Source organism: Myotis myotis, unplaced genomic scaffold, assembly GCF_014108235.1.
Source record: "Myotis myotis isolate mMyoMyo1 unplaced genomic scaffold, mMyoMyo1.p scaffold_m19_p_9, whole genome shotgun sequence".
Lineage (NCBI taxonomy): Eukaryota > Metazoa > Chordata > Mammalia > Chiroptera > Vespertilionidae > Myotis > Myotis myotis.
In genome coordinates, this window is record NW_023416401.1 from 6,182,879 (window position 1) to 6,210,263 (window position 27,385).

The 27,385-nt window shown below is 42.5% G+C and overlaps 1 protein-coding gene across 1 annotated transcript in view; it reads left to right on the forward strand.

Moving 5' to 3' along the window:
• Positions 1 to 27,385, forward strand: part of ASXL3 (ASXL transcriptional regulator 3) — a 103,973-nt gene that overhangs the window by 46,471 nt on the left and 30,117 nt on the right. The window contains exon 7 of the mRNA XM_036322652.1: positions 95 to 258. Within this exon, the coding sequence (XP_036178545.1) occupies positions 95 to 258 (164 nt within the window). The remainder of the gene's footprint in view (positions 1 to 94; positions 259 to 27,385) is intronic.

Below are 27,385 nucleotides of genomic sequence, written 5' to 3' on the forward strand. Positions count from 1 at the left end.
CACATATGTGATCCATGTATACATATATTTGTGTATACACGTGCATGATGTTTCCAGTCCGTAGTAAACTCATGCCTCTTGCTCTTTATCACAGGACACTTGAAATGGACCAAAGCTGAGGACATTGACATAGAAACGCCAGGATCTATTCTTGTCAACACTAACTTGAGGGCATTAATCAATAAACATACGTTTGCTTCCTTACCTCAGCATTTTCAACAGTACCTCCTGCTTTTGCTCCCAGAAGTGGATCGGCAGGTAAGTGGAAGTTTAGACACTTGATATGAGTCACTAGTTGTATTTATAAAGTGGCAAGTCTGTTCTCAAAGATGACTGATAGGTGGATGGACCGTTTTTGTAATGTTACAGTGTATTTATGTAATTTACATGCTTACCGCTAGCATTGGTGTATTTGTTTCATCTGCCAAAACAAAGCCATTTTTTATTATCAGGAGTGAACCAATCCCAATTGTAAGATACAGCATATTGCAATAATGTGAAAACAATAGACCTACCCACCATGGGAAGGGAAAGCAAAGAAATCAAACATTCCACCATCAAACACATCGTTGAAGTAGCTGCTCCCTGCCCGGAGGGAATAGTGAAGTGCAGCAATAAAAAGCCAGGGCTTCTAAGCAATTATGTAAATGTTTTTATTCTCAACTCTTTCCAAAAAGCATTTAAAATTTATGTTTGCAGTTGCCTTCTGAGAGTCTATCATCATGAATACGATTGCCTATAAATAATCACCTTTTATCTTTCTTTTAGTACAACTGGAAATGCTTTAAGTGTAGTTGAGGATTTTGAAAGGCCTCTAAAATAAGGAAATGCAAAGATAGACCCACAATAGCAGACATCAGTCATCTTCTAAAGCTGTTTCCTTAGAAGAGGCCAACAAATTCATCACATAAGCTTTTATTAAATCTCACAAAAATTATTAAATGGTAAATAGGAAATTTCCTTGTGATTCTTATTTCAATAAATTTTGACACTGTATATTGTTTCCAGTTGATGGCCATAGTGTGTGCATATTTATGAATTTGTATCTCAAAATGAATTCGTATCTCAAAATGATAGGTACCTCCATAGACTGATATGGGCGAGATTGATTCAGTATTTTCGCATTACTGTGAATAATTTTTTTAGCTTTTTATTTGATTCTGTTTCTACTAACTTATCTCCTTTCATACATACTTAAAATTTGTTGAGCCATCTAGTTTTCTGTCATTCTTATAGATCTCTTTGGTAGAGATTATTGTTCATATCTGGAAAAATACTATTTTCATTTTGGGAAGATTTGTGTTTGGAAGTTTGCCTTCATTCTATAAAAATTGTTTAATATTTATGAAATCAATGATTACATACACTCGGGTTGGATACATCAGCTATATTTCTAAATAATCAAAATATGAGATAGAAACAGATAAGCTTTAGGGAAAGGCAGAAAGTATATTGAGCTTTCATATGCAGAAGGAAAGAATCAGAAACAGATTTAAGATTGGGCCGAGAAATATGGGCAGAATTTGAAAATAAATGACAGAAGGTGAAAGGTTCAGATACAAAATCAAGAGCTAACTTTGTGGGAGACTGGATTTTAGGTGGAACTGTGCCAATGAATCTGGGAGACAAACTAGAAGTTGATTTCAGGCGATTCGTGCGTATAAAGGCTAAGAGGTCTTGGAAAGTGTTCTCCCTGTGTTTGCAGTGCAAAGCCATAGAGGGCTTTTGAGCAGAGCTAAAATGTACAATATTGTTGCTCTTTAAGAAACTTACTCTGGCAGTACTAAAAAGGAATGTTAGAGATGGGAGGCATGAGGGTGGAAAAAGTGGTTAGAAAGCAATTTTAGTTGTTTCAAAAAGGCAAAATGAGGGCTTGAATTTGGAAAATAACATTGAAATCGAGGAGGAGGATAATGTCATCATTATCTTCATCATCACCCAGTGGGAGCAATTTTACATTTTGTCAAGTAGCAGTTGCAGTAAGATATAGGGAGAAGCTACTGATGACTCTTAGATTTCAAGCTTGTGTGATTGAGAATTGAATGCAGGAATTAAGGGAAAAAAATACTTTTTTTGTGGTGGTGGGGACTGATTTTTTTAGTTACACATTATTTCCTCCACTTCAACATCTGTGTGGTTTATCTTGTTGGCAATTTGGTCTCCAACTCCTAGAATAAGATTTGGCATATAAAGGATAGTCAGTACATCTTTTCAGAATAGAGAAATGACAAGTTGTCCTAGGTTTAGTCAAATAGCTCAGTAAGCCAGGAGGCCAGCCTCAGCAGTTTCTGTTACTCAGCTTTTTCTAGTCGTTGTGAGAAATATAGACAAGCAAGGCACAATACCTGTCCACAAATAACAGTTAGTTCACCAGGAAATTATTTATTCAAGAAATATCTATTGAGCATGTATTATGTGCTTCGTATACATTGCGAAATACAGAGGATACAAGAATGAATCTTCTAGAGCAGCGGTTCTCAACCTGTGGGTTGTGACCCCTTTGGGGGTCGAACAACCCTTTCACAGGGGTCCCCTAAGACCATCGGAAAACACATATATAAATACATATTGTTTTTGTGATTAATCACTATGCTTTAATTATGTTCAATTTGTAACAATGAAAATAGATCCTGCATATCTGATATTTACATTACGATTCATAACAGTAGCAAAATTACAGTTATGAAGTAGCAACGAAAATAATTTTATGGTTGGGGGTCACCACAACATGAGGAACTGTATTAAAGGGTCGCAGCATTAGGAAGATTGAGATCCACTGTCCCAGAGGAATAACAGAGAAGAAAGACAGCCTGTGTTAAAATGCTGTACAATATACACTTTGCTCATAACTAGGAACTAAGTCTTAAAAACTGGGTGGATCTACACCAAATTTAGCATAAGACACGGGAAAGTAATATAAACGCCAAAATGGAAGAATAAAGAACATCCTCTGAGTGTCCAGAGGATAGAGAACTTCAGTCTGAAAGTAGTCCTGGAGATGATTTCATGGTGGAAAGGATAATGGAACCTCGAAGCACTAATAGGTATTTCATCAGTAGAATCAAGGGACAGTGACTCTTACAGAGGAGGAGGGTGCCACTTACAACGACCTGAGTACCAGGAGATCCAGCAGTTCATTGTGCCTGGATGAGGGGGAAGAGGTGGACGCTGTGCTGATGGGTTGTTGGTTGACCACCTTGACGACCTGGTTGCAGACTACGCTCTTGAAACTCTTTCTCAAAGGAATGGGTACCATCAGAGATTTTGCAAATGAGAAATGGCATGCGTGGAATAATGTATACAAATATTTTAGTGCCTGGACAGAAAGGAGGGGAAGAAGATCCTAAAAGATGAATAAAATGCAGTCTTCATTTTCTCTTAAGAGCCAGTCGTCCTGTGAATGATGGATGGGACAGGCAGAAAGTTAAAGCTCAGGGATACTGGTTTAGAGACCATTGTAGTAGTTGAAAACAGAGATAAGGGTCTGACCTTGGGCTTTTGGCCTTGAAAGTGAACAGAAAGGACTGAATTCCAGGCATATTTCCAACCCAGATGAATAGGAAGACATGAGAGATTGCCTGGGAGATGGGGTTGTGAAAGGTCTAGAAGGCAGTGGAGATTTTCTCTCGGGTGACTTGGGAAGACAGAAGGGCTCTGTGATCCTATCAGCATTTGGTACCAAGGAATTTAGAGCTCTTCTGTCTCTGTCTCAAGATGAGCAAAACCCTCGCTCCTGCTACCAAACTGCTGATGTTTCAGTTTCGTTTATAAATATGCCAATGGGAATGGGCTCCACTCTTTTCTGGGACAGAATCCGATCCCTAGAAAAGGCACGGGAATGGGAATCTGATTGCATAGATTTACTATTTGAACCAATGGAAGGCACTCTAATTATGTGGAATACCTGAGAATTTCACTGGTATGAAAGCTGTCTTCGCATATTTTTTACAACATCTGAGATTCCCAGCTTTCTTGTTTCCTGCCTTTGATTTCCCCAGGTTTCTGCCTGATTTCTCCCCTAGCGCCATCCTCCCTGGCCTCCTCCCCTGGACCACATAAAGCCAGGTTCATTGCATTATGGCATCTTCAGAATACAAGCCAGGCTTCCCATTTCTCCTGTCAATGCCAACTGTCATTAAGCTAGCCTGTCTGGTATTTTGTTTTCCTATATTTGTACTTTCCTTTCTTTTTAAGAAGGTATTTTTATCTTAGTTTACATTTTTTATTTACTCCTAGTTGTTTTATAACATTGTCACACTTCATTTTACGCTCCATACATTATGCTGCAAGGAACAGAAAATCAAACTCCAACTGATTGAAATATAAAGGGGATTTATTGGCTCAGGTAATTAGAAACGAGAGGTTCGAGTGGGCTTCTGGTTGTTGGTCCTGGTTTCAGTATTTATTAAGGACCCATTTAATTATTATTAGCGAATTAATTTTAAAATCGTCTCCCTTCTTGTTGGCACTATTCTAAACCTGAATCAAAAAATCAAAACGGGTACTTGCCTCTCAGTTCATATTCATGAAGAAAGTACTTCTATTTCAGTATTTCAAAGAAGACCTGGGATTCACACTAAAGGTACTACTTGGGTCACATGATCACTTCTAAAACAATGATGCTAGCCAAGACAATGGACTATGCACAGTGGTTTAAAGCATGCAGGCCCACTCTTGAACCTTAGAGGTAAAATGGTGCACTGTGGTAGAGGTCAGATATACTTCAGAAATCTGGCTTTTAAGAGGTTCTATTAGAAGGATATGTCATGGGGGTGGGATGGGGAGAAGCTTGCTAGTCAGTTAACAGTGCTTACTGTAGGGGCGGGAATAGGTGTTGAGTTGAGTTTTAACATGTTGGGTTGAAATGCTTCTACTATATCAGTGCTTCTCAACCTTCTGGCCCTTTAAATACAGTTCCTCATGTTGTGACCCAACCATAAAATTATTTTCGTTGCTACTTCATCACTGTAATGTTGCTACTGTTATGAATCATAATGTAAATATCTGATCTGCAGGATGGTCTTAGGCGACCCCTGTGAAAGGGTCGTTCGACCGCCAAAGGGATCACGACCCACAGGTTGAGAACCGCTGTACTATGTGAAATGTCCAGAAACGATTATATGTTCAGGTTTGGGGACTGAATAAAATTCAGTGAGTGATAAAATCTACATGGATAGCAGTGTCAGCTGTGGGATGTGAGGAGGCTGAGAGACATCATTGTCATCCCAGATGAATACATATATTTGTGAGAGAATGTAAGAAAGAGTATGGGAAGGAGCCAGGGAAAAGATAGAAAATACAAATCCGGGAGAAATATTCCATGTGGAGTCACATGCAGGCCACAGTGGCAAATGGACTTTAGGAGGTCATTGAGGGAGAAGATGATGTCTTTCCTTTGTTCCTTTAACTCCGTCCTCAGCCTTCTTCACTCTGCTTGGCTCTGGGAGGCTAACTCAAGCATGGACTGCTGCACCAGGAGGACCTATGCCTCCTAGGTTTTTTTGTTTTTTGTAATTTTTGAACTAATCATAAACTTTCAGAAAATTTAAAGATATATAGAGAATAAATTTCCATCCTGATGACCCATCCTGTCCCCCCTCCCAGTATATTGTGACCCGAAGGTTGTATTTTCCACAAACAAGGATATTCTCTTACATATGCACAATCCAAGCAATCACAATCAGACATTTAACAGTGATCGTTATTACCATGGGATTCTTCGACTCTATTTAAGTTTAGCCAGTTGTCCCAGTCATGTCATTTTTTAGCAACAAGATCCAGTTCAGAATCTGTCATTGCATTTAGTTGTCATGTCTCCTTATCGCCTTCATTCTGGAACCCTTCTTCAGTCGTTCCCTAGACTTTCATGATTTTGACACTTTGGAAGTGTGTGTGATATTTCCCTGTGATTAGATTCACATGAAGTATTTGGGGGAGGAACGTGATAAATGATGCTGTATTCTTCTCCTTGTAGCTCTTAAGTGGCACACGATTTTGATTTGTCTCAATACTGATGATGCTCACTTGATCATTTGATGAAAGTGTATCTGCCGCGCTCCTCCAGTGTAAAGTTACTGCTTCCCTGTGGTAATTAAATCATATTTTACGAGAAGTTTCTTTTAAACTGTGTGAATATACTGCTCTTCTTTAGACTCTCCGTGTATTCACTTATTTATACCTGTATGGTTTCACTGTTTCCTGTTTTCTCAGTAGGTTCTTGTGCTTGACTGTCCCGCATTTGGTCACTGGGAGCCTGTTCAAGGGGCTCCTATGTTTTCCGACATGGTTCTTTGAGCACTTTATCACTTTGAAGGTCGTCAGGCAGTTCCAGTCTCATCTGCATTTTATGTGCCCCAGCCCTGGAATGTACCGCTTGTCTGAGGGGCCATGTTCCCTTTAGTAGAGGATGGTATTTAAAAATCAAGATTTCCCAAAACATGTGCTCTTCACTGTTAGGGTGTTGCTGTTCCCAGATCTAAGACAGAGTGATGAAATATCTGGATGTATTTCTAAGACAGAGCTAGGACATCTGGATAGAATATCTATACTAGTATATATAAAAGCCTAAGTGACTGTATGACCATTTGACCAGTAGCGATGATACACACTGACCACCAGGGGGCAGACGCTCAACGCACAGGCATGGAAACATGGAATAGACTGATGAATCTCAGAGGGAAGTGGGAAGGTGAAAGGGCAAGAAGAGATTAGCCAAAGATCTTATATGCATACTAGAGGCCTGGTGCACAGATTCGTCACCCTGGCCTGCAGGGATCAGGCCGAAACTGGCCCAGTGCATGGATCGAGATGGGCCAGACACACCCTGGAGCCCTCCCGCTGTCCCTCCCAGGCCCTAATCGGCCCTGATAGGGACTGGGCAAGACAGGCCGGCCCCTGTGGGAGTCGGGCCGAAACCAGCAGTCCAGCATCCCCCCCAGGGGTCCCAGGTTGTAAGAGGGCATAGGCCAGGCTGAGGCATGCCACCGGTGCACCGGGCCTCTAGTGAATACACAAACATGTGTGTGCTCATGTATGGTGCATGAACACCTTCTTACATCTGTGTCTTGAAAACAAAGAATACCTTATAGAAAAAAAAAGGGCGTGAGCCTAGTCACGATAGAAATACAACACAGTTTATCTCCATGTTTATTGATTATCTCTGTATCTCATGGTTCACCCCAGTGTTCTCCCTCTTCAAAGCTGCCTTAGACTGACAGTGAGGAACCTTAATATACTAAACATTTGATGAGTCCCCTTGTAGGTAGCCAGTCTTCCCCCCTGGTCACCGCACCTGCCCTTGTGGATGGTCTCTTTCTTGCACACGGGCTCTCACCCCCAGGCCGCAGTGGGCAGCCTTCCCTTCCCACTTGACTTCTGACACTCACATCGGCCACTCCTCATACAGGCGCCGTCCTCACCATGCTGTTTCTACAGCCACTTCCAGGCCTCCCTCCACGTGGACACCTGCCTCCCCCACAGGTCCTGGGATTGTTCTCTGGGTCATCGTGGGCCCCCTCCACCACCTCGTGGCTCAGAGGCCTGCATTACTTAAAACCTAAGGCCTGAATTGTTCAGGAGGGGGAAAAGAGAAGGCCCCTGGATTCTAACTAGGTTCAGCTTCGGGGGAGCCCAACAGAAGTTTGGGTGAAGGAGGAGGAGTGGGACTGAGCCCCTCATCTGCCCTGTGTGGCCCACACCGCTGCATCCACTGACCAGCTCCTATCAGAGGGTCCTGCCCACACAGCCCTCGCTACGTTCGGTGAAGCCCTTTGTCCCTTGCCTTTCAGGTTACATACCAGCCTGTTATCAGCTCTAGTTCACAGCACTGTCCTCTGTGGGCACGCAGACCATACCTTTATGAACAGTCTCATACATGTACTCTCCTCAAATTACCCTAACCTGAGGATGCCTGCTAGGCCGCCAGCTCACTGACAGCCCTTTTGAGGAAGTCACAGTTCCTACTCTGAGAGGCATTGATTCCAGAGGAGGTGGAGATGTAAATCCTGTAGTTACAGAACATGCCATGTGGCGGTAAATGCAGTTTTATGCAACATCTAGGGGATGCTGATATTGTCTGTAGGTGGTAGGAAGGCTGCAGAGAAAAGGTGCCATAGGAATTGGGGTCTCAGAAGATGACGGAAGTTGACCAGGTTAAGAAGTGTAGTAGACATCCTAGCACAGGAAACAATATGTGCCCGTGACAACATTGATTACTTGGAATTACTTCTACATGGGTTTTCACTCATCCTTACAATGCCTCCCCGAAGGGTCTGTATATTAACCCAACTTTCTCTACTGGAAACGGAGGGTCAGGGAGAAACGAGGGCTTACCCAGCGTCTCCCAAGTAACAACGTGGGAGCCGGAATTTGAACACAGATTTTTCTGATCCAGGTCATGCTCTTTCCCCTGATGATGCTCCCTGCCCCAGGCCACAAGCAGACACGCATATGATGTCTATCAACACATAGCTGAGACGGCTGGGATGTAGGGTAAGTCGAGGTAGAAAGGTGGTTTGGAGCAAGCCTTTAGAAAAGGCCTCATAGGTCGGCAAGCAGTGTGGAATGTACTGAATATTTACATGTGACCATGACGTGCTTGGAGTTGCAGCGTAGGGAAGGGGCTCTGTTGGCGGAATGAAGCGCGATGCCGAGGGAGAGTCCCCGAGCTCCACCTGCCTGTGGTTCGGCCACACCATTGCCGGGGCTGACCAGCAGCCCTTGAACGAAGGATGAATGGATTACTCAGACACAGTTTCATTGTGGGGGAGAGGGCTAAGGGACGGCCTGGCTGAAGAAGTCAGGCAGCCTCGATTGCCTACCTCGTTAGGCCTTTGCTGGAATGTTTATCTTTAGATTCAATCAATAGGGTGAGTAACCTTGGGAGGACACATGTGTTTACATTGCACTCTAGGCAAGGGCATCTAGGGATTAAGCATAGGATTCCAGTAAACACCCGGGGGTCTGCACATGCACAGACTTGTTTGGGAAGGTCAAGGAATAATTAGGGGCGCCGCCTTCGACACTCCCCTAAGTCTCCCCTAAGTCAGAATTCCGATAAACAGGGCAGGCGGCCTTCCACACACTTCCCTTTTCTCAGAATTTCCTCCTGACAAACTTTCCAACCAAGTCTCCTGTGCTCCCCAGCACACTATCTGCCTTCCTGTCCCTCAAACCTAATTCTCTCAGAGCCTCCGTGCTTGCTATCAGCTCTTCCAGAAACGCTCTTCCGGTATCTTCTGACAAGGCCAGCTCGCTGTCACCCCCCAAATTAGTGTCCATGGCATCGCCTCCCAAGGACTCTCCTCGCCTCCCCTCCTATGGAGCACACCCTCTTTAGTTGTTTTCTGCCTTATTTTCCTGTGTATTTCCTTCCCTGTGCTTTCCTCATGAGAATAGAAGCCCCTGGACAGTAGCATGTAGTAGGTGCTCAGTAAATGATGAATGAATGAATGAACGAATGAATGGGTATAGGCTGGGCAACCACATATTAGGCTAGTTTAGTATGTCCTGTATACAGAAGCACTTTAAACAAAGCCATTATAGAATGAAAAGGAAAGGCCTGATGTAGGAGGCATTGTAGTAGTTCATTGGGGGTGCTGGAACAAAATGCAGATTGGGTGGCCCCAAGCCAGAAGTTTATTTTCTCACAGTTCTGGAGGCTGCAAGTCCCAGATCAGGGTGAGGTAGATGTGTGTTTAAAGGAAGAAGTGCTCTATAGAGTCTCAAAATCTGGTCAGGCTCAGGTAAACATGTGGATCAACCCTAACTTAGGTTCAGGATCAAAACCAAAGACACAAAGGACCGAGCAGCATTGGGCCCTGCCAGTGAGCAGGTAGACTCGTAGTTAGTTCTTCATTCAGTCCCCACGCGGGAATGCTGGTTTAATAAATTTAGTGCTTGGGTTTGAAGCCAGACACACCTTTGTGCTCAGCTCTCTGCAAGATCTGCTTGGAGGATTTCTAGAACCTCCTGGATTATACAGAGCACACCCTGCCTGCTCTAAGGATGTGTACTTTATACACTGTGTCTACACAGAACAATCGTGTGACCTTTTAAAAATCTATGACAGCTGGTGGAATACATTTGAAGTAAAGTGGAGTCATATTTAGGTTTTTATTACACTTTCAAATGGAACATCACTGATGAATAGGTTGTTGTCATTTCTGTCATCGGTATCGTTTCTAAGTGAGGCGCATTTCTGCCCCCATTTGCTGGTATCGGGGCCATCAGGGCTGTTTCTCCAAATACGTACAAGACCATCCCCAACTGCCTCTAAGTAAATGACACCTATTATTTATTTTTTTTTTTTGTCCAAATGGCAATTGCAGCATTTCAATGCATTCTTCCCGATCTCCCGATTTCGTGCTGCATTTATATCTGTGTTGCTGTGGTCTGTTCAGTGATTAGCCATGGACAGATATGCCCTGTGTAGGAGCTTTGAAATCCTGCCTCGCTCTGTGCTCTTCAGGTTTCCGCACTCACTGGCAATAATGCACGTAATTTGAACGGTGAATGTCATTAAACGGAAATGGAACATTTATACAGTCCCCTTTGCAGAGAGTTTTGGACTAGGAAAATGAATGCGTGTGTCAGACATTTTAAAGCATGCGGGGGTGTGATTTATTGATATCTGTTGGCACCAGTGTGTATATTTAAAGAAGTCACGCAGCCTTTATAAATGCAAATGGGAAATGACTTCCCATCTTTTTCCTCGATGGAAATAGCTCAGACATTTGCAATAATTCAGACGCTTCTTAGAAATTGCTCTATGTACCGTATATATTGATTTAAAAATTATACAGTTATTTCATTCTCCAAATAGCGTATATAATGAAATGTCAATTTGCCTAACAGATTATAAAAATTCAAAGGTATTAAGGATATGAAAAAATACTAGGATCTTAAGCCTTTAGGTAAAAGTAAGTATGTGCTTGAGATGTAATTATTTTAATGGGACTGACACTCCGGCTTTTGCCTGCGTCTGAAAGCATATCTGAAGGTACTTAGGAAAGCCAGCGTTCCCTCCAGCCCCAGCGGCTTCCCGGGGATGGTCAATCATTCAGGGCCAGAGATGTCCTTTTAGACCCTGCCTGGAGATCTCCATTCCTGGCATTTGGGCTTATGAAGGGAAGCGACTTCATTTGAATAGTATTCATTTCTTAACTAACTGGATCGTGAACCTCGAATCCTGTTTGTCAGTATCTACTTCAATGAATGTCAAATGATGAATCAACTGGATTGGATTACAGATGAACAAGTCATTGCATGTAATAGGCAATCGGACAAACAGCTCATTCTAGCCCTGTGCACGGAGGAGCACACGCTCACTTAAGCCGGGGAGCACCCCAGGCTGTGCATTGTACTACTTCTTCCTCTTTTATATTGGGCTCCTGAGAAGGGAGTGTTTGATCAACTGCCACCCCTCCCATATTGGGTTGTTACATATGTAATACTGGCATTTCATATTTACACTAGAGGCCCAGTGCACGACATTTATGCACAGGGATGGGGGCAGGTAGTCCCTCAGCCCGGCCTGCACCCTCTTGCAGTCCGGGAGCCCTCGGGGGATGTCTGACTGATGGCTTAGGGCCGCTGCTGCAGAGGCAGGAGAGGCTTCTGCATCAACCATGAGCCCCCTGGTGGTCAGTGTGCCTCATAGTGACCGGTTGTTCCACCGTTCGGTCGATTTGCATATTAGCCTTTTATTATATTGGATAATTACCTTTGTTATCTTATATAGGTAACTTAATAATATATGTACATGTGACACTCAGCTGTCAGTTTATGTGAGCATGGAGAATAAGGAACTTTAACCTCGTTTTATCAAACAAATGACAAATGATTAGAATAGGAGGAAGGGAGTCATGCATGGGGCAGATTCTATGTAAGTGTCTGTCACTGTAATAAAGGACGTTCTTGAAGTGTGTCCAGCACAGCCATGGGTGAACCTGAGGAGGGGCGGTGAAGGGTTAACAAAAACAGACAAGAGAATACAGTTGGGGCCAGGTGGATCACTGTGCCTGGATGAGGGAACAGTGACACAGTCTGTAAGCCAGAGCTTTGTTTTATAGTCAGATCACACAGAGCAAAACAAGGGCAAGATGTTTACAATGTTCTTGCGAGTTTCAAATCTGCTTCTGTCCTGTTGTTGCCATTCTCTGAACTCTATCAAGCTTTGTTTAAGGCAGCACTTGCTGCATCCCCTGTAGCCCACATCCCTTAGCTACCTAGGACTGCAGTATCGGACTATAAGGCCAAGCTTACAACCATAGCCTTTTGGCTATAATTGTGCTGGCAGGGCTTTGCCCTCCAAGCTGGGGCTTGTATGTGGCTTTGCCACAAGTCAGTCCGAGGCTTGAACCTGTCCAAACGCTGTAGCTTCTCTCCACAATTCTAATGCCAAGGTCACCAGGGGCCTTTAGGAACAGGTGTCATGCAGTGACTCACCCCTAAGTCAGGCTCAAGGGTAAGAAGGAAGAAAACGGATTTCCTTATTAAATCACCTTTAGAACTCCTAGTAGGTATGACACACTCTTCAAAAATAGTTGCCTGAGAAAATCCTTGGGTTCCCTTTGCACCATTTTTTAAAGATCATTGTCAAGGAATAAAGAGTCAGCTGTAAGCTTGAAGTGAATGCTGAAGTAATGTCTGAATGTTTGGACTAAGGTGGTGCTTAAGTATGCATAGTCAAGTCTCATTATTCTATTATATTTCTTTATTAGTCCTGGAATCCAGGGGAAGAAGCCAAACACTGTGAGGAATTTCTGCAGGAGATAATGGCGGGGGGGGGGGGGGGGGGGGCTCGGAGAGGGGGCGAGGACGGATTGAGCTAAGAGGTTACTAAAATGAAAGTGGGTGCCTGGAAAGATTGGGATCTGACTGAAAGGACTGTAGGTTTTCCCCTCACAAAACCAGCTCTGAGTGGGCAGGGCCAGAGGCAGGGTGAGCCACAGTGGAGCGCATCTCTGCCAGCCTCCTACTCGGGAAATGTTGCTTAGGATTTAGCCTCTAAGCAGAGGGTACACTGCAGAAAATGCTCCCGCCTTTACTGGCTAATGGGCTGCTTGTGTTCTGTGTCCAAAGCCTGGCTGAATGGTTAGCTAAAGGGAGGCCTAACCTCACCGATGGATCCTTAAATATATGGTTAAGACGGCTTTTGTTAAAGAATCCATTCCTACTCCTCACAAGTGCCAAACCTTACTTGGGCAGAGAGCATCCATGGAGCAAACATACACCGTTTCCTGATCCCTTATGTGAGCCTGAAAAACATATACAGGGTCCAAGAGTTTCTGGTGGAAACCATCTCGATACCTAATACAGACGCAACGCCTGCTGCTCCGAGGACAGGCATGGCCGCCATCACAGTCTTGCTGGAGGTCTCTTCGTTCCTTTTCCTCATCTCTCATTAAACCATGATATGTTCCGTGTCGTGAGTGTGTACAGTATTCTTCCTGACAGGAGAGCACTTTTCATGGTAACTTTATCATTATTTGGTGTAGTTTTGTTTATATTTGCTTTGGGGAATGGGGTAGTCAGTTTGCACTAGGTTTTCAAATTACATTTGTCATTTGTAAACACTGTGAGCCTACTTCTAAGAGTTTCCTTTCCTTGCTAATCTGTGGAATAAGATGAATGGGCAGTTAGACGGACTGCACTCAAGGATTTTACAATCTCATTTGGATCACACCCAGCCCTTTGGCTCCATCCCTTGCTGCCTGATGGCTGTATTTCAACAATGCCCCGGGGCATAAATGTCTCCAGGGTGGGACTCAGTTAAGTCAGAGCTCCTCTGCAGGGCCCTAGGAGAGCACTGCTCAGGCCTCTTTGCCTCTTTCTCTCTTTTCTCGCTGGTAAGTGAGGTGGCCTGAGGGTCAGCTTGCTGCTCTAAGCTACCAGCCTCCTCCTAATTGCTCACCAGCAGAAATTCCATTCCTTTGAAGAGCACCCTTGGCTTGAATTTTTCTATGCTCCATTTTAAAAAGTAGTTACTTCCGGGAGGCCATAGAAGCTCTCTGTTTTCCGCGCTCCCTTCCCACCTGAGACAAACCTGGAGCCACATTCCAGAGCTGGTGACAGGAGTCATCCTTGGACTTTAGAAGCTGAGCACGGGGTGCAGGAGGCAGCCTCTGTCTGGCCTTCTCATGTTGCCTCTGCTGGGGTGGAACCCTCACCCTACCAGTGAGCTGGAGCAAGAGCTTCCAGGGCCCAGGATCCTTAGCCTGCCACCCCCGGGGCAGAGCCACCACCCTCGGGAGACCTGGAGATCTCTGGGTAGAGAAAAGGCGCCCTGGCCTCTTGGCTGTGCTTGCCAGGAGTTCAGCCTCTGCAGTTCAGGGCTACAGGGGATGAGAAATGCCGCTGGCCTGCCTCTCCCATGAGTCACTGCCTTCCTTCCTGGGGGCTGAGGGAGTGGGGGCCCTGCCTTCTGGGTACAGCCACCAGGAGAAGAGTTTCCCTCGGAGGAGACGGTGGGGTGGAGGGAGTGGGTTTGGGCTTAAGTTGCACAGACTCTTGTTGTGGTTACAGAGATTTAGAGGGTTTTTTGAACAACTGTTTTCTCATTGGCTGTATTCCAGAAACTTTAAATGGTGTGTGTGTGTGTTTTTAATGATTTTCACTATTATGGTTGTTTCACTGAGTTCCTCACATCCCCATTCTTAAAGTGGAGCTCTGCTACCTTTAGAATTTTAATAAAATTTTATATATGGTAATAAATAATTTATTTATAATTAATAGTCTATAAAAATAAGATATTTTTTTCTGCTGGATTACCAAAGCATTTAATAAGTAAACCATCTTTTTCACAGAAGTGATATATTAGTAATGCATGGATGTTTTGATATAAGCCATATGTTCATATCAGGTAATTTTTTTCAATAAAAATCAGATTGAAATCTTATCTCTGTGAGCAAAACACCTCAAGAAAACTGCTTTATATTCTTCCTATCATCTTAGATTACATTTTGCATTCAGACTTCAAAGAGAAGAGTTGCCGTATTGCTAAGCTTTTTATATCACAGAAGGTTGTAAAGAGACAGTTGTATTAGAATATAGATAATTTAAAAAACAATACATAGAGTTTGACAGTTTTCATTAGTAACACCTTTAGCAATTGTTTAAGTACTTTTTCTTCAAAGCAAGATATTTCTTTTGACTGTACATTTAACTTATAGTTACTTTTCATAATTTTGTGGAGTTTATATTTGCTTTGGAGAAAGGGATAATGAATTTATATTAGGTTTTCAATGGTGACAGTAAAATTGCACTTTGCAACTCATAACTATTGAGCCTGTTTTTAAGTACCCTATTTCTTTGGTAGCCACTAGGAATAAAATTAATGAGTGGAAGCGTGTACTCAAGGACTTTACAATCTGGAAGAGTCTGATATACAGCCTTCGAAAATACTGTGAGAAGTTCTAAAACAGAAGAATGCCTTTGAAATGGGGGAGTTCAGAGGTTGTAATGCTACTTAGAATATGTTTCATTTATTTTTCCTGCCTAGAGTAAGTTTGTATCAAAACTTTAGAGATTTGTGTTTATTAATTGATGTTTTAGTGCCAAATTTTGGTTAAGTCTGGTGTTTTGTACATAGAGATAACATTAAATAATTGGTAAGTGAAAGAAAAAAATTCATTAATGGATAGTTGATGAAATAAACCATCTTTTATTTCAAGTGGTTCAATTTCTCTGTTTTCTTTCATCTCCTCTTGGGATTGTTTCCAGAAAGTTACTTTTGTACTCTGTGTTTTCATTTAAATTATTCATCTAATGTTTTATCTATTCAGAGATTCCATTGAAAGGAAAAGAAGGAAGCTAGGAAAAAATCTGTTAAACAGGATTGAATAAGCTCTTATTGACACTCAGATATTATTTGATATGTTTTCAATAGCTTAGATATATTTATTATATTAATATAACTCAATATATTAATATACATTTGGTTCTTAATAAATATGGCATATTTTTTGCTTTTGGGGGTATTTTAAATACACATGCATATACTTCATATTACAAAAGGCAAAACAACTTTATTGTGTTTTTAATATTTACTAACTATGTTTCATTGGGGAAGGAAAAAAAGGGGATACCATCCCACCACTTTCATACAGATACATATCCAAATCCTGAAGATATGCTGCATTTTAAAAAATATATGTTTTTGTTGATTTTCGAGAGAGGAAGGAAAAGGGGTAGAGAGAGAGAAATATCGATGAGAAACATCGCTTGGCTGCCTCCTGCACACCCCTCCCTACCCCCCACTGGGGATCGAGCCCTCAACCTGGGCATGTGCCCTGACCAGGAATCAAACCATGACCCACTGGTTCATGGTCTGATGCTCAACCAGCTGGGTGATATGCTGCATTTTAAAAAATTTAACTGAAAATATTTTCCTTATACCAAATGTGTTTGACAACTTTATTTAAATTTAATGATGTGGCCAATTAATTACGATAAGCTTTTACTTTATGTAAAAGGAGCCATATTCAGCAGCAAAGTCATGTTTTTACTCGAGATTTTTAAAAACATACGCCGCACAACAGATACTTGTAGAAAATGTATTATTTATGCAAGCTCCCCAATTTACCTTGGCCGTTTCTGAGTTTATCAACCCTGGGTCTTTACTGGTTGTCACATTCATTTTTCTTGCTGGTCTATAGGTCAGCTATTTCTTACCAGGAGGGAGTAATGGAAGGAAAACAGAATTATTTCTTGATTTTTATATGTGTTTTTTAAAGTATAACATGCATACAGATAAATGCCCATCTGGTAGTTCTGTAGTTTTATGAATTTCTAAAAAGGGGCCATACCCTTGTACCTGACATACAGATTTTTTTTTAAAGAGGGACCCTATCCTATCGGGAACTCATTGTGACTCACTCGAGTAGCAGTCACTCCAAGGAACCCACTATCCTGACTTGTGTTACCATCAACTAGTGTTACCTGTTTTTGAAGTTTATGTAAATGAAGACATTGTGTGTACCCTATTTGTTTCATTAAACTTAATATTGTTAGTGAGATTCACATATTTTGTTGTATGTGGCAGTGGTTAATGTAGTATTCTCATTGCTGTGTAGTAGTCCGTTGAAGAATTATACCATAATTTTTCTATTGATTCTTTTGGTGGATTTTTAGCTTGATTTTATTTTGGAGCTATTTTGAGTGGTATTGCTCTGAACACTTTTTTCTCTATGTTTTTTGGTTGGCCTAAGAACAAAATATCTGGGTTGATGCCTACAGGTCTAATTGCTGGGTCATAGAATTTGCATATAGTCAGTGTTTGAAAGAAGTATGCAACAGCTTCCCAAAGTGGTTACCCCTATTTCACCGGAAATATACGAAGACGTAGGCTATTCCATATTCTTACCAGGACTGGATATTGTCAGTGTTTATAACTTTTTATATTTTGGGTTTAATTTGCATTTCTCTGATGACTAATGCAGTTGAGCAACATTTTATATGTTATCAACACATATTGGTGACTGCCTCTGATATACAGATCAGTTTAGGAAAAAATTAAAACTTTTACCACATTGAATCTTGTAATCCATTAATATAGTTTGTTCTCTATTTATGTCTTCTCTAATTTCTCTCAATAATGTTTGATAGTTTCCTTAGGTAAGGTCTTATAGATCTTTTAATAGATTTGCTCCTACATATCTGCTCATTTTTGCTGCTATTCTAAATTATTTCTATTTTTGTTGATGATATAGAAATACATCTTTGTATATTGATTTTTCCCAGTGAACATGCTAATTCACCTGTAAATTATAAAGAGTATAGTTTCTTTTGGATTCTTTGCATATACAATTATATTGTTTGTAACAATTACAGCTTTGTTTATTCTTTTAAAATGTTGATATCTTTACTACATGATTTCACTGCATACTATCTTCAGTACAGTTTTGAATAGAAGTGGTAATAGCTTCCATCTGTATCTTGTTTTCAATCTCAGGGATAAAGATTGTATTGTTTCATTTACTAGTATATGCAGGAAGCTTAAATGTAGATTTTTTAAAATAGAAGCTTTTTATCATATTAAGGACGTTTTATACGTTTTCTAGTTTTCTGAGTTTTAATCGCAAATTATATATTCTGCATCTATTAAGATGATTGTTTTCTCCTTTATTATATTAAAGTGGTTAATGACCAATTTCTTTTCAGATATTAAAGAAGCTGTATATTTCTGGAATAAACAAAACACACATATATATAAAAGGCAATTTGCTAATATTTTGCTTAGGATTTTTACATTTATGATAGAGGGAGAACTTGGCCTAGCATATTCCTTTCTGATAATGATTTGTCAGGTTTTGCTTAGTAACAGTAATGCTGGCCTCTGAAAATCACTTAGTAAATGTTGTGTTTGGTGGGGAAATTTGTATAAGATTCTTGCTGCCGAAACCGGTTTGGCTCAGTGGATAGAGTGTCGGCCTACGGACTGAAGGGTCCTGGGTTCGATTCCAGTTGAAGGCATGTACCTGGGTTGCGGGCAGATCCCCAGTGGGAGATGTGCAGGAGGCAGCTGATCGATGTTTCTCTCTCATCGATGTTTCTAACTCTCTATCCATCTCCCTTCCTCTCTGTAAAAAATCAATAAAATATATTTTAAAAAAAAAAAGATTCTTGCTTTTTCAAAATGGAAAGATTCACTTGTAACGTTTTCTAGGCCTGCAGATCTCTATGTGGAAAGCTTTTAATTGCAGATTCAATATCCTTAGTAGATGTAGAACTTCTTTTAATTTCAGTCATTTTTATTAATTTTGGTTTTTGAGAGTTAAAAAAAATTAACAGCTCCATTGAAGTATAGTTGACATAAAATATACTGCACACATTGAAAGTGTGCAAGTTAATACATTTTGACATACGAATATGTGCACCAAACCAGTCCTGCAGTCAAGATAATGAACAGACGTCTCACCCCAAAGAATGCCCTCATTTCCTGCTCATGTCTAACCGTAGTACGCCTTCCCATCCGTAAGCATGGTCTGCCCCATCCCTTCTTTTACTGAGGTCTTTGATTTCTCAGGCGTTTTGTAGTTTTCGGTGTTCGGCAGGGTCCCTGTGCTGAGTCATCCTCTGTGGGTGGGGAGTGGGCTGGGGAGGCCTGTCACATGCATGACAGGACATTTGCCAGCACATCTGGCCTCTGCCCACAAGTCCTCAGTAAGACCCCATTCCTCCCTCCTAACAATTGAGAGCACTCTCTAGGTCAGTGGTTCTCAGCCCTCCTAACGCCGCGACCCTTTAATACAGCTCCTCATGTTGTGGTGACCCCCAATTTCATCGTTACAAATTGAACATAATTAAAGCATAGTGATTAATCACAAAAACAATATGTAATTATATATGTGTTTTCCAATGGTCTTAGGCAACCCTGTGAAAGGGTCCTTTGACTCCCAAAGGGGTCGGGACCCACAGGTTGAGAACCCTGCTCTAGATATTGTTAACTGTGCCGGGCCGGACAGATCTCTCCAGGCTGCGAGGCTGAGATCACTGGTGTGGAGGGTCTCACGCATCTTTCATTTGGATTTGTTTCTCCCAGAGTATTACCGTATCATTCACACTAATGTATATAGTACCTTTCTAAAATTTATTTCCTGTTTGGCGCTGATATTTAGTGATAACATTGGTTTTTCTGGATTGCAATGCAACAGCTTTGCTAAATTTATTTATTAATGCTGGTAATTTTTATCAATTTAGGGGGGGAGAAAACTTGAGTTGGCGCTTCAAAATACCTGTTATGGAAATGGCCAATAAACATATGAAAAGGTGGTCAGCCTCATTGGTCATCGAGTAAACACAAATGCAACCAGACATAAAAAAATTAAAAACGTGTGTACTAGTATATGCGCATACATATATACATATATGCACAATAACAAATGCTGGTGAGGAAGAGAAGCTGGAACTCGTGCATTGGTGGGAGTGTGCGACCACTCTGAAAAATGATCTGACAATATTTATTAAAGTTGACCCAGCATTTAAATTTCTACGTTTATACTCAATGCCGTACCAAAAGGCATGGGCAACAATGTTTATAGCCATACTGTTCATATAGCCATAAGATTCAAAATGTGGACACTGCTACAGTGCCCATGAACAGCAGAACAGATAGATAGCTTGTTGTGTAGTATTCCAGTGTTTGAATTTAACACAGTGAGACTGAACAAAGCACCTCCATATACAACAGTGTTGATGAATCTTACAAACAAGTTGAGCCGATGTGCCCAATACAAAAGTATATGTACTGTCTGATGTTTTCTCTATGAAGGTCGAAGACAGGCAGGACTAATCTGTGGCATTATATTATCCTTGGGAATTAGTGCCTGGCACTTCTGAGTGATGTCACTACTCTGTTTCCTTCTTGATAGGGAGGGAGGGAGGGTGGGAGGGAGGGAGGGAGGGAGATAGATAGATAGATAGATAGATAGATAGATAGATAGATAGATAATGATTTCAGAGAGGGAGAGAGAGATAGAAACATCATTGATGAGATAGAATCATTGATCGGCTGCCTCCTGCACACCCCCTACTGGGGATGGAGCCCGCCAACCCAAGCATATGCCCTGACTGGGAATCGAGCAATGATCTCCTGGTTCATAGGTTGACGCTCAACCACTGAGCCACACTAGCCAGGCAATGTTCCGCTTCTTAATCTGGATGCTGATAACATGGGAGTGTTCAGTTTGTGAAAATTAATCAAGCTCTGTACTTGTAATTTATTCACTTTCTATATATGTTCAATAAAAAGTTATAAACATTGTTTAAAAAAAAAACTACTCTCCCCATAATTTGCCTCTGCAATGGCCAATCTCTTCTGCAACTAGAGTTATCTTTCTCTTCCTTCTCACCACTGCTTCCTGATCACCTCTTCCTTCTCAACACTGCTTCCTGATCACCTCTGCTCCCACAGCTACCCCTAGCCCACGTGTCCTGACTTAAAAATGGAATCGTGGGCAAACGTTTTGGTTTTTTTTCCTGCTACTTGTACCTTGTTTCATTGGTCACATTAAAAGTCAGTGAGGAAACGCTATCAGCATTAGTTTCAGATTCAAAAATTGCAGCCATAATTGGAAAAAAAGTATTGTCTAGACAGAGTTGTTCATAATTAACTTAATTTTTTTAGTTTTCTCTTCCACTTGATTGTGGTTAGAGGAAGGGATGCCTGGGAGCCTCTGAATATATGTTTAGACACCCCATTAGTCTAATTGTTCAAGACATATGTCTCTGTATTCTTTCTAAATAGTATTGATCCACCCACTATTTTCCTTGAATCTTTGTCCTTGATTCGATTATCTAATTTTGAATCCCCTAATTATTTAGACATTAATCAATTGGTGAATATTTTTTAAAATTTATTTTCTCTTTTGTTTTTTTCAAACATGAAAGGTGTGTGCATTAAATTATTGCCTTTAACCATATGATGAGCTGTATGGGTTTGCAGTTTACCTGACCATAGTAAGCTCTTGATAATATTTCTTTATTGAATGTTTAGGAAATTTTGTTTGATTGTTTTCGGAAAAGAAATATTTTACCTAGCTTTGATTTTATAAAATATGTTTTTAAATTGATGATAAAATAAATGTATATATAAATCATTTGTTGTTTAGGCATATGAGTATTATTTTCACTAATGTTTTAAGATATCCTTACTTTTTTCACTTTTTCAGCTTTATTATTTTATTTAGATTTTCTGTTTAGTTTCTTGTATTTTAACCCAACAGAGCAGTTTTGTCATTTTAGAATGACTGTAACTATCATGGTTTTTCTTGGATTGATTTCTAAATTAACTAAATTACATCTTATTTTGTAAACAGATGTTTGAATTTATTTTATTGCCATAATTTCTCTATTCCTTTTGGTAAAATAGATCTCTTTTTATTTATTTCTAATGTCGATAGCTTTCACGTTTGCTCTTTATATGCAAATTTGATGAATATTCTTCCCATTTAATTTTTTATTTGATCTTGTGCCATATGCTTCCCCTGGCTTTGAAAATATACATGGTTTTCTTCCAGAATTGAGTTTGGCTCCCGTTCCCTAATTTTATTCAGTATTGATGTAATTGCCGATTATGAGGTAAGAACCTATTATGGACTCTCTGAACTCCCCAATGAACTAATTGTTAACTTGTCAGGATATGGTTATTATTTAATTGGATGGGCACATTTTTCAGTTATTATGATAATGAATTGTGTCATTGGTAACTGATCTTTAAACAGCTTGGAATCTTCAAAGCCATTCATTCCCTTTGTCACGTGAATAAAATGCGGTTGTTGGAAGTGATTGTTTGCACTCCGGTCAGATGGATCCTGCGGCTGAGAGCATATGGTGGGATTGGATCAGCCTGTGCTGTGGGGGCCTGGGGTGTCCCCTTAGAGGCAGGGCCACGCTTTACAGGGTGGCTTCCCTGAGAGTTCCTCTCGGGGTCCCACATTCACAGATTGTTGGTGCAGCCACTTGTATATCATTGAGCAGCACAAAACTTCTGTCAGAAAGATTAAAATTCTACCCGCTCCTGCAGCTGCTGGAGAAACAGCAGTGCAGTCATGAAATATGCAATCCTCATTTTCTCGCATCTTTATACTATCTGATGTTAATTAGCTTCACACGCTCCTGCACTTTCTAGTGTACGGACAATAGGTTATTCTTTGGACATTATTTGCTTGCTAAGATGAGAATAGAATTAAAGGGGAAATAGATCATGTTGTTTTGGCAAAAATTTGGGATTTATTATTGTTTCTACAGTTGCTATTTGTGTAAAATTCTTATATTTTTAAAGTGTATTTGTTCATAGTGGTTAATCATAGAGTATGACTTCAGCTCTGTGTTTTCCACTTTATTGCAAGATATTTGCTTGAGATATTTACCCTCTATGAATGACAGAAAGCGAATGTATTTAAAAATAGGGTTTGCCCGGCCGTTGTGACTCAGTGGTTGAGTGTAGACTCATTAATCAGAGGTCACCCGTTCAATTCCCAGTCAGGGCACATGCCCAAGTTGTGGGCTCACACACATACGTTTAAAAATATATATATTCTTATTGATTTCAGAGAAGGGAGGGGGAGAGAGAATCATTGCCCGGCTGCCTCCTGCACGCCCCCTACTGGGGATTGAGTCCACAACCTGGAGAAAGGTTTCCCCTGGAAGTCCTCCCCGCCACTCCCTTGCTGCTTCGGGTCTTCATGGTACCCACGCTCTCACACGCACTCGCACGCCAGCCCTTTACATCTCTGCAGTGTCATTCCCATGGTTTAGAGCAGCCACCTTCAAGGACAGGTTGCCTTCGGTGCAGGTGGCCACCGGCTCAGGGACTCACCCCGCTGATCGCTCCTGTCAGCGCCCACTTTCATCCTAACTCTGCTTCCCCCTGTTGTCATTAGGTGGCGCTCTTTGGGGCTTGATCTTTCAGCTTTTTCATGGGATCACTGCCATCTCGCTCCCCTTTGCTCCTACCTGTGTCGGAGGCCCTTGGATCTGGAAGAAACATTAGAGACCTTCTATTTTAATCACTTGGTTTTACGGACCTTTTAAATGAGTTTCATCTGGCTGCAGTCCCTTGCCCAGCGACATATGGTTTCTTCTAACTCCAACTCGGGCCAAGGATCTCTCTTATTGCTCCCATATTTCCCCCGGGAAGCAAGCATCGTTTTTATTCCGTCCAAGTTTCCTCCAACTCAGCTTTTGACCACAGCTCATTTCCTGAGTTGATGGTGTTTTTAGACCCCTGGTGTATACATCTCCATCCCCCTCCCCCACCCCTCCACCCCCGGGTCCCCCATGCTCCTCATCCTGGTCCTTCTCTCCATGTGGCTCCTGGTGAATTCGTACTAGAAGGGCCGACGCCAGCTTCGCTGTATTTCTGTTCATTACATTTGCTTAATAGTGCTGACTCCATGTCTTGGTAGGGACCTTTCAAGCCCCTCGTCCATTGTTTGATGATTAGCTTAGTTAAAATCTACCATTGGTCAAGTTACTTCACTGGGGACTAGTTGAGTGTGATGCTTTCAAATAGAGTGAATGAAGGTGGAGGTGCTTCCACGTGGAATTAGCTCCCTCTCTTCCCTCGCTGCCTCCCCAACAGTAAGTGACTCAGGGCAATGGGCATGAAGGTCAAGTGAGGTTCAGTGTCTCATTGTATTTCAGGGATTTTCAGCTGGTGTGCCGCAGCACACTGGTGTGCCGCAAGAATTTTAAAACATGCAGTACCTGACTGTGTAGTCAGGGGCACCGACCTCTTTTCCCTTCGACTGTCCAATAACAAAATGACAACATCCAGCACAACAATCGCTGTTCGGTGTGAATGAATCAAAATTATACTTTTTTTTTTTTTTTTTGGTCATATTGGTGTGCCACAGAATTTTAATAGTTAGTTATGTGCCATGAGAAGAAAAAGATTGAATGTCGCTGCTCTATTTCTTTTGTGCTTCCCAGCGGAGCACTGCCTGGTGCCCACTCTGGGCGGAGTGCCGTGTTGGAGACCTTGCTACCTGACACATATATGTTTTTAGTTGAAATTCCGAGTCTACATGACCTTCCTGGGACTTCCCACTCTCACTGCGTTCTCTGGGGTTTTCTTTCTTTTTCCTGCTCCTGAACCAGCAAGTTCTCTTTAAAACTCAGCAAACCCATTCCTCCCGCTCCAAAGCCAACCTGGCACGTCCCGGTCTGCCATGCGCGCTGGCATCTTAGAGACATGGCCTCACGTTCCGCCCCAGTGTCATCTCTGCTTCCACGTCAGCTTTGCTAAATGCCATTTGGACATTTCATCACATTCAGGTTAGCCTCCTGCTACCCCTCAGGACAGTCACTGGAGGAAGAGTGAGTTTGCTGTAGGGAGCGGGCCAGTGTGGACTTGTAATTATCAAAAATACATTGATTAATGCCTCAGGCATCCTCTTTGCATGAGTAATATTTTTTTCATTAGCAATGATGTGTCTATTTTTATCTTTAGCTTCAGCAAGGACAATATTTTTTCCTATTTATCAAATATTTACAGGAAAACCAAGGATCTGAAAGCTGATTTTATTTTTTATGATCTCTTTATATTTAAGAAGCAGCAGGCCAATACATATGATTAAAAAAATTAAGATTTTGAGATATAGGTAAGAGATACTTAGCAGCCAATAAAGAGAAAAGAGAGAATGTGGTCATTATATCAAAACCCACCCCGAGTAAAGGGCCTGAAGTTGAGGACACAACTCATTTCAAAGATTCCTGAGATCAAAGGCAACAGTCAAACACAAGAAGTCACACAGGCCTCATTTTTTGTTTTGTTTTTTTTAAGGAATCATGAATTCATATGTGGGAAGAACCGGACAGTATCTGAATGACGTTCCAATGGCAGTTTTGTAAGAATGGCCAGGACACAGATCACAAAGGCCGTTTCGTGTTCTGGCCTCTGACAGCAGGTGGCGAATTCATTAAATTAGAATTTACAGCCCGGGTGGTGTGGCTCAGTGGTTGAGCTTCAACCTGTGAACCAGGAAGTCACGTTTCGATTCCCGGTCAGGGCACATGCCAGGGTTTCGGGCTCGATCCCCAGTAGAGGGTGTGCAGGAGGCAGCCGATCAGTGATTCTCTCTCATCATTGATGTTTCTATCTCTCTCTCCCTCTCCCTTCCTCTCTGAAATCAATAAGAATATATTTTTTTTAACAATTGGAATTTACAAAGGCCTTCATTCAGGGACAGAGTAGTAGAGTTTCGCCCTGTGCTTCTGGGGTGCGCCCATGTGATCCCGACCCTGTGAGGAGGCATTTCCTTTAGGACACGAAGCACAGAACACACTTCCCAGGGGACACGTTATGGAGAGCCCTGCTCAGTGCTCCTGGGAGCCCGAGGGATGTTGCTCTCATTTGCATGATAAAGGCCCCAAAGCTCGCTAGGGAGGAAAATTGTTGAACTCACTGTAAACAATGTTTCTCAAACTGAAGCGATCATAAAAGATTTCTTTCCCTGGAATACCTCCTGGATGACTGTCGGACCGTGTGCTGGGGGAGAGGGGGAAGCAGAGCAGCCAAGGCTGGCCTGGCGGGTGCTGATCTATGACATCTTATTTCCCAGGTCGGGAGAGGACGGCGTTCTCATCACTAAGGACAGGAGAGCTGTGGTCTCGGCACTTTGTCCGAGATGCTGGGTGTCCGTGGGATTTGGGGGGCTCCCCTGGTGTGGAGTCTGCCCCCTGTGAACCTCCGCCCCTTGCGAGTGCTGTTGTCATATTGACCCTCAACCTTCCCATGGCCTTTGGCTTTCCTTTGGCAACTGGAATGTCTTTCTCCTGCAAGCTGTGCTCTCTCTTCACCGTGGACCGTGTTTGAAGATTACTCAGTGCAATACTTCCTAGCTGGCCCTGGCCAGGTTGCACAAACTAGAGGTCTGAGGGGGAAAACAAGCCTTTAGGAGTTACGGGGGGGGGGGGGGGGTGCCAGGTGCCGCCTCCCTCTTCCTTTGCTGTGTGGTCCTGGGGCCGCTCTTTGGCGGTGGGTAGTTCAGACCTTACCGCTCCCTGAGACCGCGAGGGGGTGATTCACTGATCATTTTGTCCGAGGATGTTGCTCTGTGCTGCGGCAGCTTCATCTCTGGCCCTGATCCCGGGCAGGCAGCCAGGGCCTGGGAGCAGGGCTGGTTCGGCTCAGGTGGCTAAGGGGCTGCTCTCAGACGGGGCGGGTCAGGTGACCAGCCAGCACGAGGGCAGCAAAGCCTGCCCCCACCTGCCCCTCCAGCTCCCATCCCTGTCCCAAAGCAGGCAGCCCCTTCCCAGCGCTGCTGCTGAGACGCCACGGCCTCTGCTCAGGGGGGTAAACTGAGGAGGACATGGCGGAGAATCCCGGGATTTAAGAGATCACCAGCTCTGCAGTCGTGGTGGTCAGAGCCACTGTGTATTCATCTTCTAAAATTCCACTCCTCGCTGGGGGGTGTATGAGAGTCTTTACATTCAGTATTTCTAACGTTGTTTGTTTTGTTTTGTTTTGTTTTGTTTTAATCCTCACCCGAGGATATTTTTCCCATTAATTTTAAGGGAGAGTGAAAGGGATTGACACGCCTGTCAACCGAGAGTGTTCCCTCTCCACTGACAAAGCAGCAGCAATCCAACGGGCTTCCCACCGCCCTGTGTCCGTTCTCTGTGCTGTGTAACACGCCCCCACACATTAGAGGCTCAGGGAGCATGTATGTGTTAGCGTACAGCTCCGTGGTGAGGAGGCTGGCACTGCCGAGCTCAGTACTCTGTTCAGATCTCCTCAGGTTGAGTCTGGGCCTGGGCTGATTCACAGGCACCTGGGGGCCTCCTCCAAGTTCATGCAGATCGCTGGCCGGTTTTACTAGTACTTCCTGCCCGCTGTGGGGCGGATGCCCTCAGCTCTCGGGGGCCGCAGACAAAGGCA